This window comes from Ahaetulla prasina, chromosome 4, assembly GCF_028640845.1.
Source record: "Ahaetulla prasina isolate Xishuangbanna chromosome 4, ASM2864084v1, whole genome shotgun sequence".
Lineage (NCBI taxonomy): Eukaryota > Metazoa > Chordata > Lepidosauria > Squamata > Colubridae > Ahaetulla > Ahaetulla prasina.
This window is the reverse complement of record NC_080542.1, coordinates 51,654,538-51,670,817: the sequence shown is the minus strand read 5'-3', so window position 1 is coordinate 51,670,817 and position 16,280 is coordinate 51,654,538. Positions and strand designations below refer to the sequence as shown.

Here is a 16,280-nt window from a genome sequence, read left to right as displayed (position 1 = left end):
TTTTTATTGGCGGGCTAAAGCCAGAAAGCGTCGTTTTCATTGGTTCCGTTTACGTGCAGGCAACTAACATGTGTTCACCGCTTTTCTTTCAAAGAGAAAGCAACCCCTCCTAAGTCTGGATAGATAAAACAGCAAAAGCCCGCTGCTAAAATCAAGCAAACTAGGTTGCGTACAAGCGCGCCGTTACGTGGCTAACAAGGGGTGGGATTGGTAAACTATAAACAGGTTAGGTTGCGGTTTGCGCGTGCGTACTTAAACTCTCTGCTGAAGGAACGGGATTGAATCTTTCTTGGTGGCCATTGGAAGGAGCTGACCGGAGCCAGGTCGGAGTTTATTCCCTAGCGAAGTCTTTGTGGCGAGTAGAGGGAGACACCCTCCATGCCAGGGCCGCGAGGCCCAAGCGTTCGGCCTGCTTCCGCTGCCACCCTTTCTAACGTCGCCGCCCTGGTGCTTTTCTGGTTTTTTTTGCCGCTCTGCGTCCCTCTGAGGGAGGCGGCGGCGTTTTCGGAGGGTGATGGCCGGACCGGATTAGGACTCGGTGGCGCTGCAGCCGCGGCGCTTCCTGTAGTAGGTGATGGGATTGTAGAAGACGATGAGGCCAGTGGTGTGGCCCAGGCCACATCCTCCGGTGAACAGGAGGAAGAAGCAATGGACGCTCCCACCCAAAGCGGTAGTTTCAGGTGAGGTGGGAAAGATTGGGGGGCTGGGGGAGGGTATGTATGTCTTTTATAGCAGGGGTCTCCAACCTTGGCAACTTTTAAGACTTCTGGACTTCAACTCCCAGAATTCCTCAGCCAGCTAAGCTGGCTGAGGAATTCTGGGAGTTGAAGTCCAGAAGTCTTAAAGTTGGCAAGGTTGGAGACCCTTGTTTTATAGATAGCTATATCTTGTTCTGCGGCTCCCTCTAGCCCACCTTTCCCAACCAGTTGCTTTCTAATGCGGAATCTATTAATTCTCAAAATCTCAAATTTGGGAAGCTGTCGTGTGGGCTCAGAGGTGTGGGAGGTGTTGCCAACAATCAATACTTTCGGAGAACCAGGGTCTTTCTCTAGAATACACAAATGCTTTGCTTGACGCCAAACCCTAGGATCCCAGTAAGGATTTGCAGTAAGGAAATTGCCCTGTGAGTTGCTCCTTAAACCATTTAACACTCATATAGTATCACTAATATACCTATTTCTTCCATAGTATGTTGTCTATACATAGAGAAAATTGGAATGGAATGCATTTTTATTTGGTGTTTTACTCTTCATTCACTTTTTACTCATAACAACTGCTTTCCTATATGTCAAACTGAGTGTTTTTCTTACTATTGGTCAGCTTTTTGGATATGCAGGCTAGCAGGTAGGAAAGTGCTATGGGTAATATTTACAAGGATGTGGTTTGCAGTGAATGAATTTTCCTGTTTCCTGGGATTTTATAATTTCCTTCCTTCCCTCCTTCCCTAAAGTGCAATTTAAATGAAATGCATCTGTTATACAAGACTCTGGATCCAAACAGGAATCTATTCTTACTATCCTGTAAAAAATTATTTTGGAGCAAGAACTAGTAAAAGGATAGTTTAATAACATTAAAAATGGGTTTTATGCTTATTTGTGCTGCTATCTGCAAGAACTGAAACAGTCTTTAGTAAACCATCTTACTGAAACAGAATATTGTTTCACTGAGCTCAGAAAAGTCAACTGGTAGTAATTTATCAAATCTCTTTGAAGGTATCAGAATTTTTTAAAATTCAAAGCTCTGTCTGCTAGCTTCAAAATCTGTTGTTATTAGCCATGTTGACTGGGACTGTGAAGCTAAAATGTAGACATTTCTAAGTTGCCAAAAGCTTATTTATGGGAACATTTAAAAGTATAATTCCATGGAACAATAGTTTTGTTAAATGGCTTTCCTAAATAAAATTTTTAACAAAATTCAAAGGCTAAGAAATATTTTGATATAATTACACTAAATGTATCGCCTCCTAATATTTTCTGATTAGAGATAACCTATTAATTGATTTCTGTATTTTTCAAAACTGCTGCCTTTGGGGAAAAACAAAATATTTAAAATAATGTGAACTAATAATGTAAGAATACAATATTCTTTCTGGAGGTGAAGTGTATTTAAGTTGACACTACAATTATGTTGATTGCAGTTCTTAACAGAGATTGGTAATTTCTCAGTTTAGTTACATTTTGTTGTTTATGGTTTTCATGTATTTAGAGTTTGCATGTAGAGCACCATACCTCATGGATTTCAGTACAGAATTCCCTCTTTCTGTTAACAGTATTAGAAAAATTCACTTCGATAGAGTTGCAGAAAACTAAATGGTTCTCTCTTTTCAACTACTACATTTACTCTGGTCTTGATCTTCTGACTCACATTGATATTTGCAATACTGTATATTCAAAAAAATGTTGTGAACATGTGTGTGCATTCATCACTATTTAAAAAATGTTCAAAACACCCCCCTCCCTCCCCCACCCCCCCCCGGCTTCCCGGGTCAATCACAAGGTAAAGTTATACATAAACCAAACATAGAATAAAATTTTCCCTTCCAATCCAAATAACCCCATCCAAAGCTTTTCGTCTCCCAACCCCCTCCCCATTACATAAAATAACTTTCTAATTATTCAAAGGCAATCTGATATTTCTTAATCTGATATCTATTTTGTAGATAATCAATCCATTTTTTCCATTCAATTAAATATCTTTTTTTGGGAGGGAGGGGGAAAAAAGGGGGAAAAATGTTTTTTTTTTTTTTTAAACTCTTTCAATAAAAAAAAAATGTTCATACTGATAGTCTTAAGGGGTCCCTTAGTGACTATTCAAACAAAAGACAGATCCAAAATACATATAACCAAGTTCCAAAGTTTTAACAGCCACACACGTATATATTTGCACATGGTCACATTTAAGATGCCCACAGCCATTTGCAGCATCCCATGGTCATGTACTGCAATTTGCCCATTGGGTAAAATGGATTTGCTTAACAATTGCTACAGTCAGTAATCATGATATTCACATAACAAATGCCACAAAAATTGTAATTCCAGGCTCAGTTATGGTTATGGTAGTAACTACCTGTATAAATACTTACATTGCTTCCTCTCTTGTCCTAACTTCCTATCTACAATATATTTTCAGAACCTTTCCTGTTTTGTTTTGTTTAATCCGGTTCCCTAGTTTTCTTCTTCCAATTCTTCACTTTTTGACATATTCTGTGACCCATAATAATTTATTAAACTTGTATGCTGCCCAACGACAAAGCAGCTCACAATATCTCCTAATAAGAATGAATTAGAGAAGATAACAAAATATAAAGACTTTCAAATAGAAATAAAATCATGGCAAAAAAAAGCAAAGGAAATACCAGTACCATAGCAATAGGTGCATTGTGTGCAATCCAGTGGTGGGATTCAGCCAGTTCGCACCACTTCTGGAGAACCGGTTGTTAACTTTCTGAGCAGTTTGGCAAACTGCTTGTTGGAAGAAATCATTAGGGCAGAGAACCGGTTGTTAAATTATTTGAATCCCACCACTGGTGCAATCCCAACACAATTGGAGCACAACTTGAACACAGCTGGCATTGATAAAATCACCATCAATCAGTTATAAAAGCTTTACTTGGAATAGCGTATATCATGTGATGATACCTTTAAAATTATCAAACATTCACATCTGCCTATCGCAGATCCTTGGGAAGTACAGGTAGTCCTTGACTTTAGTTTATTTAGTGACCATTCAAAGTTACAGTAGCACTGAAAAAAGTGTCTTATGATCATTTTTCACACTTACAACAGTTGCAGCATCCATGGTCATGTGATCAAAATCCAGACGCTTGGCAACTGATTTATATTTATGATGATTACTTTGTCCCAGCGTCATGTAAACTACCTTTTGCAACCTGACAAGCATGGTCAATGAGGAAGCCAGATTCATTTAACAGCTGTTACTAATTGCAGTTACAATTGCAGCAATTTACTTAATTACATGGCAAAAAGATTGTAAAATGAGGCCTTGACTTAAGGTTGCAATGACTTACAACCAACTTTCTGGTCTTCGCTATGAAGTCAAGGACTATCTGTAACATGTTCACTGACTTACAGAAAAAGATTGTATATATAGTGTATTATTCAATCTGATCCGCTCTGTTCTGGAAACTGATCCCTAGTCTGTTTGTTTGCCTGAGGCCTTAAATTGCCAATTAGGACTGTGCAGTGCTTCAAATTTTATTGGTAGGGTAATGATTTGGAACACATGAATGCAAACAGGAATGCAGCCCTACTAAAGCAGTCATGTTAGTTTAAAGGATTGTATAGCTATGGTGAAAATTTTTCTAAAGCAGTTGTGTGATTCTGAAAGAAACTGCTACAATTAGTCCTTGACTAGACACCCTAATTGGAACTGGAGTTTCCATCAGTGAAGCAGTAATTAAGTAAAGCATCATGTAGCACATGACTTACCAATGGCAATCCCAGTTATAGTTATTAAACAGGGCCAATTCTGTCATTAGGTGAGGACCAACTGTGATTTGTGACTTCCTGCCATCTTTCCCATTGACTTTGCTAATGGGAAGTTGGCTAGAAGGTTGCAAACACTTGACCTTTCCACCCCAATTCAAGCCATTTCCAGTTTGGTCTTTCCAAGCCCTGAGCCTCAGTTCTTCCAAGACAGGGAACGTTTTTGGGAGATCACTGAGCCAAAAGAGGTTGACCTCCTTCTCTTGCCCTTTGCAAACTGCCTCTGCTTCAACTTCCTACACTCTCCTATCTCCCCGCATTTCTGCTCTTTTGGCCATCCTGCACAGCACAGGTGAGATGAAGATGCCACTATATTTTGCTGTAATCAATCTGCTAACACCACTGTCCCAACATAGCTTCCTCTTTGACTTCCTATGTGCAGCCGTCATTGTCTTCTTCCTTGTCCTCAGTATCTTATCATGTCTGATCTACACTGAGCTTGCTACTGTCTCCTCTCCTTGGTGTCCACACTCCAGGGAGTACTTTTCATGATCCTAGGAGCAGCAGGATGAGACTGCTAATGTGGGTCGGGCTTATCAGGAGCCCAGCTGCTGGGGAAGTGGATGAAAGTCAGAGGTGAGTCCATCACTGACAATGGGCCCAGCGGAGAGAAGAGGAAGCAGATGCAAAGGAGAGAAAGATGTGCTAAGGAGTAAAGGGGGGGGGCAAGGTCTGCTGCGGCTAATAGCTGGGTAGTGGCGGAATGCAGCAGTGGCTTCATCTTGGTCAAACTGTACAAGTGACAAAAAAGACAGAGGTAGGGAGAGGAATTAGGTTGGGGTGACAGTTGAAGAGGAGACAGTTCACGCAGGGAAGGAGAACATGACTGAGATACTGCAACTATCATAGCTGCAGGTAACTCATCAAATGCCCAAATTTTGATCATGTGACTGGAAATGCTGAAGTGGTCATAAGTGTGAGGACCTATCATAAGTCCTTTTTTTTCTGCACTGTTGTAACTGGAAAGCTCTACAAGTAGTGATTGACTTGTTACCACAATTGGGACTGGATTTGGGATCGTAAACCATTATCATCTTACGTCAATGCACCCACATGAACAAACCTAATTTTACTTCTTTTGCAGTGGTCTTTAAATGAATCATCATGATCATTAAATGAACAAGGTCGTAAGTTCAAACCCATTCCTCTGATTGGACTTTTTTGCCAGAAAAATATCAAAAACTGACAAAAACATTGCAAATCAAAATCACGTGACCACCACAACTGGTCATAAAGGCAAGTCAGTTGCGAACCATCTGAAATGTTGCATGACATTTTACAATGGCCAGAAGTGCTTTATGAGTCTGTTCTGACCTATTGTAATTTCAGACAAAAGTTAACTAACTGACCAATAATGAGTCAAGAATTATCTGTACCTGTATGATGATCTCAGACAGACTCATTAAATTTATTCTCATTCCTGCTTGTTCTAAAACATTCTTCCCTATTGAATCTGAAGCAACAAATGATTCCAGGGCCAATTATTAGTCCTGGTTTAAATTCAGCAAGGCAAAGAATGTTTCTTTCAGCAAGGCAAAGAATGTTTCCTTCATTTTATTTAACATATTACACATAAAGTCTAGCAGATTTATTTGAAATTAAACTATGAATGCTCCACTGTACCATATACTGTGGTATATTTTATGAATAATGCACAAATCTTGATTCTTGCTCCGAATATTTTATCCTTGGAATATGATTAGGATTGTCTTATAATTGTTCAAATAAATTATTTTCTTATGGTATGATTAATGAAATGCTAAATAAACTACCATTAATTATAAACAATTGGAAGTTTTCTAGAAAATAAACCTTGATTAGTGCAAACGAATAGAAAGCACAGAATAACGTTAGCATTTACTTTGCATAATTAAATATTTTTATATGATTAAGGCACTAGGAAGAAAAAAATGACTATTAAGAAAATTGGCACATATCCAGTTTGTAGCTTTACATAATTGCAGGTAGGCATTTGAAGTTACAAAATGATTTCAGATTTATATAATTATCAACATTTTTTAGGCAACACTCTGATTTTAATAGGCAATATCACTGATACTATTCCTTCTTTTTAATTATTTTTTAAGGGAAAGAAAAAGTTGTTAAGAAGAAAATGTCAATAAAACTAGGAAAAAAACAGTAAATAAATTCCAATAAATTGAAAAATTGGTTACAGATTTTTATTAGGTATATCTTGGATTTTTGGTTTTTATGAACATATTTTTTATTTGCAGATCATTAATAATTATAAGTACTTTGGATGGACGGATTGCTGCTTTAGATCCAGAAAACAGTGGTAGAAAACAGTGGGATCTGGACGTGGGATCAGGTTCTCTTGTTTCATCTAGTCTTAGTAAACCAGAGGTAAGATTAGTGTGTTTAATCACTGGTTTTTAGAATTTATAGGGAGGGGTTAATTACACTGTGATATTTCTTCATCTCTGTGCTAGTTGGAAGTACCAGGAATGCTGGGAACATAGATCTCATTCCTAAAGATTCTTGATTGGAAATCTGATAAAGTGTGCAGGGTTACATGAGAGATGCAAGGGGAGCAAACAATTTCTGTAAGCAATCCTTTGATCAGGATCAGGTTTAGGAGAGATTACCTACAAAAATTGCTTGCTTCCCCCTCTCACAGAACAAAGAGATTGGAGTGGAAAAGATGTCAAGGGAGTACTATAAGTTGTTTCTGTAATGTGCCTGCAGCTCCTAATCCTGCTCTTCCAAAAATCCCATTATTTTCAATGTGCGACAGAACAACAGTTTATTCCCTGACAATCCCTTTCTCTCCAATCTTTCTGTCTTCAAGTGGAAGAAAGAAAACAGATCAGATGCATGACAACATGTATTGATTATAATGGTGATTGCATCACTGAGGGATGCTGGGAATGTTGTAAATTGACTGTAAAGTTATTTTTTCAGATTATTCATAACTTTGAATGATCACTGAAAAGTAGTAGTTAAGCAAGGAATATCTGTAATGCACTTTCACCAAAAATGTCTAATGCTTTTCTCCATCGTATTCTATTAATTGAATTGCTAAAACCTCTTTCCATTTTCTGCCCTCCGACTATCTTTAAGTAGACTTCAGTTTTCCTTTACAAACTTTGTTGAATCTAAATCTGCAGGTTCGTGAATTCATAGTATATAAGAAAAAAAATGAAAATTAACAGTGAATTAAACTGCTTAAGCAAGTTCTAATTGCTGTAAATCTTTCTAATATGCTCCAACTTTCTTGATAGTTTACAAATACTTGTTAGATAGGTATATCTATCTGACCAAGTGGCTGTGGATGCTGGCAGCCTGGTACAGTCAGCTGATTCCATCGCTGACTGTTGGGGGTGAGTCGTTTGCCCCCACGGAGAGGGTTCGCAATCTGGGCGTCGTCTTGGATGCACGGCTGTCTTTAGAAGAACAAATGACGGCCGTCGCCAGGGGAGCTTTTTATCAGGTTCGCCTGATACACCAGTTGCGTCCCTTTCTAGACCGGGTTTTCCTTTGCACGGTCACTCATGCCCTTGTTACATCCCGCCTGGACTACTGCAATGCTCTCTACATGGAGCTCCCCTTGAAGGGCACCAACTGGTCCAGAATGCAGCTGCGTGGGTGATAGAGGGAGCACCTCGTGGCTCCCATTTGACACCTGCCCTGCAAAGTCTGCACTGGCTTCCAGTGGTCTTTCGGGTCCAATTCAAGGTGCTGGTCACCACCTTTAAAGCGCTCCATGGCATAGGACCGGGTTACTTACGGGACCGTCTACTGCCACCAGTAGCCTCCCATCGACCTGTGCGCTCCCACAGAGAGGGCCTCCTCCGGGTACCATCGGCCAAACAATGTCGGCTGGCGACCCCCAGGGGGAGGGCCTTCTCTGTGGAGGCTCCTGCCCTCTGGAATGAGCTGCCTCCGGGGCTTCATCAACTCCCCGACCTCCGGACCTTCCGCCGCGAGCTGAAGACCCTTTTGTTCCAGCGCGCAGGGCTAGCTTAAATGTAGTTTTTAAATGGGGTTTTTAATCTTATTCCAATTTTTAGGCCATATATTGAATTAGTTTTTTATACTGTTTTTAACTTGTGTTATATGTATTTTTTGTATTTTTATTGGCTGTGAACTGCCCTGAGTCCTTCGGGAGAAGGGCGGTATACAAATCGAATGAATGAATAAATAAATAAATAAATAAATATGTTTTAACAAACTTTTAAATTATAAGCCCGTTTTTATATGAAATATAAGTATTACTTTTTTGTGGAAATCACCTGGCAAACTTGAAGATAATGCATAATTTGATACTAATATTAATTATGAGTTTTCCTATTGACATTGAACAAGCTAATATATGTAAGAACTTTAACATAACTTAAATTCCATGGATTAGGATAACAGCAAATGATTCATTCTTGCAATATGAGATAATGTTTAAGGACAAATGGAAAGAGGATAATGTCATTTCCATAACATGTCCTTGCTGATTCCTTAGTGTAGTTTTAATTTGAATCTCCTTATTCTTTCAATGAGAATATTTCCATATTTTTAGTCTTTTTGGACTTACAATTATTTCATCACCTTATATACACTTGCTACAATGAATAAGGAGAAAAATTACAAATGATCATGCAAATGAATTCTTGTCTGTTAAGTAATCACTTTCTTTTAGAACTATACATTAGATCTATAACTAATTTGTATTAATCAGGAGTAACTCTAATCCCTTCAATTTTTAATCTAGATTTTCAAGAATTCAAAATTCACTTTCAGTGTATGACCAATTGTAACATTTTTTTTACAACATTCTCAGAAACCAGTTAGATTGGGAGTTCTTTTGAAACTTTATTGGAGTGATTGTGGAAACATAATGTTACCGTTTGCGTGTGTGTTGGACATCAAGGTGTGAATGCCATGATATCTAATCTGCTTGTTTTTGTTAAGAAATATTTGAAAGGATTAAAAATACAAGCAGAATATGCTTAGATATCCTAATCTTTAATGATAATCTTAACCTTAATTAACATATTTAATGATAATCTGTACTTAGTTTTCAAAATAAACTCGTAACATTTATGCAGTATTAAGTTATTTTGTCTTGAACTAAAACTCTTCAAATTTCTTTCTTGACCTGCCATTTTGCTTCCTCAATGGTTCTAACCTTGCTTATTTTTAAATTGATAGGGTGATCTGGTTTGTTTGTGTTTAGTTAATTGGTATCAGAATTTTTGTTGCTAATCTGCAGAGTGGTAAAATATGATGTCATGTGAATGCATCACTTAACAATGCAGTCTCGGTTGCCATCATAATCCCAAAATCACTTAGATTATTAAGCAGGAAGAGGCAGAGTCCCAGGCAAGTGGGTGAAAAAGTGGCAGTTGCTTGACTGTTTGTAACTTCACACCAGCTTTCCCATTGACTATGCTTGTGGAAAGCCAGCAAAGAACATCACAACACTTACAATCACTTGACTGAAGTTCTTCATAATATATGAGAGCCAGGTATTGGGATTTATAGACCACTCATAAATCCCCTTCATACAGTGCTGTAACCTTGAACAGCTGCTGGATGAGTGATTGTAATTTAAAGTTTACCTGTAGAGATACTTATTTTGTAGCATGTTCATTTCTTAAGACATCAGTAGTTTTAGTGAAGAGATATATACACATACAATGGAACCATTGTGAATATTGCTTGCATGTATTAAAGTGGATAATTATTTTTTTCATCTACCCTTTCACACACTTCTGACCTTTTTAACTTGCTTTACCTAACAATTAATTAAATTAATTATTTAACTTAAAACATTCCTTTCTCAAGTTTGAATTATTTAGATGTTTCATATTTCATTCAAACTGTTGCTTCTGTTCCATGTTAGAATTTTTTCATTAGGTAAATGAGGTGATCTCATACACATATGTTAATAACAAATAGTTATATAATTATCCTTGGAATTCTGATGCTTTTTCCATTATTCCTGCTCCTGTCTAGGATGAAATTTAGTATCTATAATTTGTTGCATGTTAATAATATATCTTCCAGTTCCTCTATCTCTTATGATTCACGCTCATACTTATGCCAGATTTTGTTCCATGTATTACTGAAATTACATGTAGCTTTTTTATCTTTTAGAGCAAGGCCTTTCCTTGTCTTTAATCCAAAATGCAGTGGATCTCTTTATCTAAGAGCAGCAAATTAGTTCTTTTTCTTTTTTCTGAAAAAGTCAATGGCTGAAATCAAAGAACTCTGACAAACTATTCTGTATCTTGAAGGGGCTTATAAATTTTATTTTTGAATAACAAGCGCACAAATTACATATTTTGGCCTTGAAAGTGTATTTCAAATTATATATTTTAGCCTTGAATGGGATTTGTAGAAAGACATGGGGTCTGCTATTTTGAAAATACAAAAAGAAAATCCCAAGTGTATACACATTTCAGTTTTGTATAAGAAACACTTCTTTTGGGGAGGGGGGATTTTAGTTTATTCAAAGAAGATTAAAATACTAAATACCAAAATATTTTGGGACAAATATTTTAGGACAAAATAATTCTAAAAAACAACAAGAAGACATTAAAAAGAAAACAAAAATATAATACAGCACTGTTGGTTTCCCATCACTTGTATAACAGGCCAAAAGAATTTTAAATTCTTTTGGCTAAATCTACTAAATCTATTTACAAATTATTAGCCTATAATTTATAAACCATATTGTAATAAAATAGTTAACAAAAAACAACAATAATGAAATATATAAAAATATGAAAGTAGTAAAAAATGTGAACAATAATAAAAGACAAGATTGAAATTCCAAAACTCTTGCTAACAAACTATTACTGTAATCAACCTGTTGAAAAATTAACACAGTTTCAATCTCAAGTCATCTTTCTTTCCACAAGAAGAAAGTCTTCCTGTTCCATTTTTTTCTCATAGCCAACATTGTGTATATCATTAGAGTTCACAATAACTTCCATTCTCAGGAAATTACTGGTTATGATTTTCCACCAAATCAAAAATTATTTAAATTTCTTTTTAAAGAAGTGTTGAGGCACATTTATAATCTATTGTTATAAATTTAACATGCTTTAAAACAGAGATCACCAACCGGTGGTCCGCAGACCACTGGTGATCCATGAGAAAATTTTGGTGGTCCGCAGCGCACCTGGGTGGAGGAGCTGCTCCGGGATGACCAATAGCCAGTCCTGTGACTAGAGCTGTGGAATATGGGACCGGCCAGGCACTCATGGTGGGGCTGGAAATCTCCACCATAGAGGGAGGTACGTGCAACTTGCAGCTTTGCAGGTGATGCAACATGTAAGGAGTAGCGCAGCCCTCGCCGGCCAGAATGAGGCAATGATGCTGTTGCCACAAGGGGGGATGAAAACGTAGGCGGGCCGAAGCAATGTGTGGCGGCAACCCGTGGCTCTTTCTTTCCCCTGCTGTGGCTTCCTGTCGACTGAACCCACCAGTGGCTGGCCACATCCCTCATCCTTCCTCCCAGTCACTCGTCATCTGGCTGAGAAGGAAATGGGGAGGGATGGAGATTCGCTCCATATTCCAGAGGTTCATTTCTTGCTGGGTCTTACAGGCATTGTTGTGGTCCGCCAGCAGCCTGCAGAGCTGGCAACAGAGTTGGACAGCGATGAGGCTGAAGTCAGGCCAGGGTCATCGGGGAGTGAGGTGTGGACTCCAGAGCCTCCAGAGACTGATAGTAGTGAGGCAGAGGAACAGGTGGAGCCTGTTCCTAATGCACGCATGAGAAGAGCTCTCAGCTAGCTCAGCCACAGTTGTGCCAGACGCCGTGAGAAGAAACAAGCCAACTTGGTTTTCTTTTCCACCCGTGACTTCGTTTATTGGGTCTGCTACAAACCAGGTCTCTGTAATAGTTGAGGTCTCTCTGTACAAAGTCGGCGCTGAGAGCTTCTGCCTGGCAACCCTTTTTAAACATCCCGCGCTGCTCACGCCCTGCCCCATGGCTGAACTGCTCAGTTGATCGGATGCCCGGCCGCTCTCTCCCTCCTCGTCCGATGGCCTCAGCTGCCACGTCATCTGCCAGATCCCGGAACTGAGACAGATCTTTATGACACCCAAGCCTCATCTTCCACTATCCTGGCTGCCAGTGTGATGATCCCCTTCCCATGCTTCCCAGACACAGATCCCTGCACCACTCAAACGAGTCCTCAATAATTCGTCTTTTTAGATCTTTGATTAGAGGCTGCTCCCATGATCCAGATCCCTGTAGCGTCATGTGTCAAGTCGGAGCTGGGCTCAACAAAAGCTGCCAGAAGATCAAGAGCAGCTCAAGCAAAAAGGACAACTTAGAAGTAGGACCAAGAGATGATTGGCCCCTCCCATAAGGCTTAAAACAAACCAGCAACGGCGTTTGGGCTTTGCCGGAAAACAATGTTGGTAGCTTGGTCTTCTGTTTCATCTACGTCTTGCATTTATTTTTGTGACTTCTGAATGTTTGCCAAGAAAGGCCTTTGGTAGTTTGCCTAATTGGACCAAGGTTTGCGATAGGACTGAGGAATTTATGTTAGGAGGAATTTGTTCTAATTTAGTTGAACTACGCTGGGAATGAAGTAATTCTCAGCTGTTCAAATAAAGTTTGTTTGTTTCACGGACTGAGTTTTCTACTACCTACTTGGGCCTGGGTCACAACAGGCATTTCTTCCGGGCCTTGTTGGTGCTCTGCACACCTTGATCTCTCGGGGATATCCACAACTTCCTCTCCGCCCTGACACACTGGCCTGGCCTTTCCACCACTGCTCTTGGCACCTCCATGGCCTACCTGCTGCTCTTGGCACACAGTTAAATTTAAAGCGCTTCACAATGGGGAAGAAAGCATCCCCTTTTCCTCCTGGAGCCCATTACGGAGCATTAGCTGTAGCTGAGTCGTGTGAGTGTCTTGGGGCGGAGAGCAGGTCATGCATCTCCTCGAGCGACCAAGGTGCGTCCAGCACCAACAAAGGCCAAAGAAGCGCCTGTGAGACCCAGAGACTGCTGGAGAATTAGAATAAGAGAGATCAGTCAGACAGACAGAGATGAGAGAGAAAGAATGATAAGAGACAGAAAAAGGGTGGGGGGACAGTGATCAGACAGACAGGGTGGAGAGAGATGAAAGAGACAGAAAAAGAGGGAGGAAAGAGATGAGAGACTGGGGGGTGGGGAGAGAGAGAGAAATGAGAGATTCTGCTTTTTGTTTTCTGTGGGAAACAGGTCCAAATGGCTCTTTGAGTGTTTAAGGTTGCAGAAACAGGCGGCCAAGCTAAGTGCCTGAAGGACCCCCTCCCACTCCTCACTTGGAGTCCAGGTGCTTCAGCAAGCGGCATGCTGGATTCATATTAGTGGTCCACAGGATTTAAAATTATGAATTTAGTGGTCCCTGAGGTGCAAAAGATTGGTAACCCCTGCCTTAAAACATTGATTTACATCAAAATTGAATTTTCAATCCTTGGATGGTTTACTGAGAAAAGAGCAGGTAAAAATAGTGAAATAATCTGCTGAGATAAGCACAAATAAACAAGTTAACTTAGAATTCAGTTTATCTAGCTTATTTGACTCTATAAGTGAAGTAAATGATGATTTATGTCATAGAATGTAGTCAGTCTGAAAAGGAACATGGATTGTGGATGTGAAAGGTACAATTGTGGATATACATTGGTTAAATAACTTTATGAATCATTGTGGCATTTTTCTATTGATCTGAATCTCATTTGATTTTAAATCTGTATTCTGATCATCATATTCTTTCTTTCCTTATTAAAATGTATACTTCTGTTTTAATATTTTGTAGGTGTTTGGAAATAAAATGATAATTCCCTCCTTGGATGGAGATCTTTTCCAGTGGGATCGTGATAGAGAGAGCATTGAAGCTGTTCCATTCACTGTTGAGTCACTACTTGAATCATCCTACAGATTTGGAGATGATGTAGTTCTGGTTGGAGGAAAGTCCCGAACAACATATGGGCTGAGTTCATATTCAGGAAAGGTAAAATAATAACAACTTTGGCAACAGAGTTTTGACCCTTAATGTTTATGGGTTTTTAAACTTGTTTTGAAATAGTTTATAGCCAACCTATCTAGTAAGGTTTTATAAAACTTTGTAAAAGCTGGGTTGCCTTTTGCCAGTTTCAGTCATATTACAAATTGTATGTTTAATTTATTTCACTTCTAATGTAATTCAATAACTACCAACATGATTTGGATTAAAAACACAAAGTATTTTCTCTCAAATGTACTGGTGTGTGTGTGTGTGTGTGTGTGTGTGTGTGAGTGAGTGAGTGCTTTAATTTTAGGATTTGCTTCAAATGAAGCACCATATATGTATGACTTGGAATACATTTTTACTTTTTGAATTGAATTATAAAAATGGAATACAACATGAATTATAAGAACTTCTACTTTATTAATAAAAATATCAGCAACTAAGGGAGAGCTATTGAATTAAATATTTCCTTCTGGCCCCAGGTAAAATATATATGTTCAGCAATGGGCTGTCGTCGCTGGGATGATGAAGAGCTAGAGCAGGAAGATATTCTTCTCCTACATAGAACTCAGAAAACTGTTCGTGCTGTTGGGCCCCGCAGCGGCAATGAAAAGTATGTATAACATAGTAGCATTATGTCTTAATGAATTAATAATTCTTCTCTGTGGTTTCTGCACGTGATATACCTGCATCCCAAGGTTAGTACTGGTAGTCCTTGACATATGACCACAATTGGGGCCAACATTTCTCTTGCTAAGCAAGACAATTGTTAAATGAATTTTGCCCATTTTACAACCTTTCTTGCTGAAGTTGTTAAATTAGTAACATGGCTGTTAAATGAATCTGACTTCCACGTTGACTTTGCTTGTTAGAAAATTGAAAAAGGTGATTACATGACACCACAACCATCATAAAAGGCATATCAGTTGCCAAATGTCTGAATTTTGATCACATCACTGTAAAGATGCTGGAATGGTTGTAAGTGTGAAAAATAGTCATAAGTCAGCACCATTGTAACTTGAAATGATCACTAAATGAATGGTTGAAAATTGTGGATTATCTATATTGGATATAGATAATCTGTGATTATCTAATAGATGTTTATATCTGGCCCACAGAGCCACCCTGGAAACAGTGAAGGACCGGCCTGTGGTGCCTCTGCCAGTGAAAACAGAGGTTCGGGAGGGCCACACACAGCCTTCCCGAGCTCAGTTTTTATTGGTAGAGTGCTAGCAAAACTACTAGCAAAAGTGGCATTTGATCACAAGGCAGGAGGCATCGAGAAATGTTTCCCCTTGTCAATTTGAGCATCCAAGAAGGGACAGGAAAGGAGAAAGGAAAAGACAAAAAAAGATGGAAAGATGGAAGGAAAACAAGGAAGGAAAAAGAAGGAAAGAGGGGAAGGAAGGAAGATTATAATGAGAGGGAGGTAGGGTCTGAGGGAAATTCTGCGTTAGCAGTTAGCCACCTGCTGCCCTTTCGCCATCCCCTTTTCTTCTCCTGACCTCTCCCATCCTATCGCTGAGAATGCTTTGGTTACAAAGCCGGGTCTGCCTGTAAGAAGAGGGAGTGGGCCACATACTTTGCCCTTCTGCATACACTATGAGCAACCTGGCCAAGGAGAGCGAGAACAGCAGCAGCAGCCTCGAGGAGGAGGTAAGCGCAGCTGGACACTCCCTCAGGGAAGTTGACTGGGCTGGGCTCTGGGGTCCCAGTGTCCTGGGAGCTTGAAGGCAAGGCTGGACCTGCCCTCCACTGCCTGGGGCTCTGGACAGCCTGTGCCGCCATCCAGGGGTCCATGTGGCCTG

At 39.4% G+C, this 16,280-nt stretch overlaps 1 protein-coding gene across 5 annotated transcripts in view; it reads left to right on the top strand.

Moving 5' to 3' along the window:
• The first annotated feature begins 117 nt into the window (after window positions 1-117).
• EIF2AK3 (eukaryotic translation initiation factor 2 alpha kinase 3) overlaps window positions 118-16,280 on the top strand; it is a 63,401-nt gene continuing 47,238 nt past the window's right edge. For 2 of the 5 annotated variants that reach the window (XR_009154928.1, XM_058181200.1), the window contains exons 1-4: window positions 118-680; window positions 6,740-6,869; window positions 14,281-14,475; window positions 14,955-15,085. Coding sequence is in view for 4 of the 5 variants with exons in the window: in XM_058181200.1 (XP_058037183.1) it covers window positions 379-680; window positions 6,740-6,869; window positions 14,281-14,475; window positions 14,955-15,085 (758 nt within the window). In the remaining variant the exon portion in view is untranslated. Of the gene's footprint in view, window positions 681-6,739; window positions 6,870-12,684; window positions 12,890-14,280; window positions 14,476-14,954; window positions 15,086-16,280 lie in introns of those variants that run through there. The other 3 variants (XM_058181199.1, XM_058181202.1, XM_058181203.1) reach the window with 3 other exon arrangements.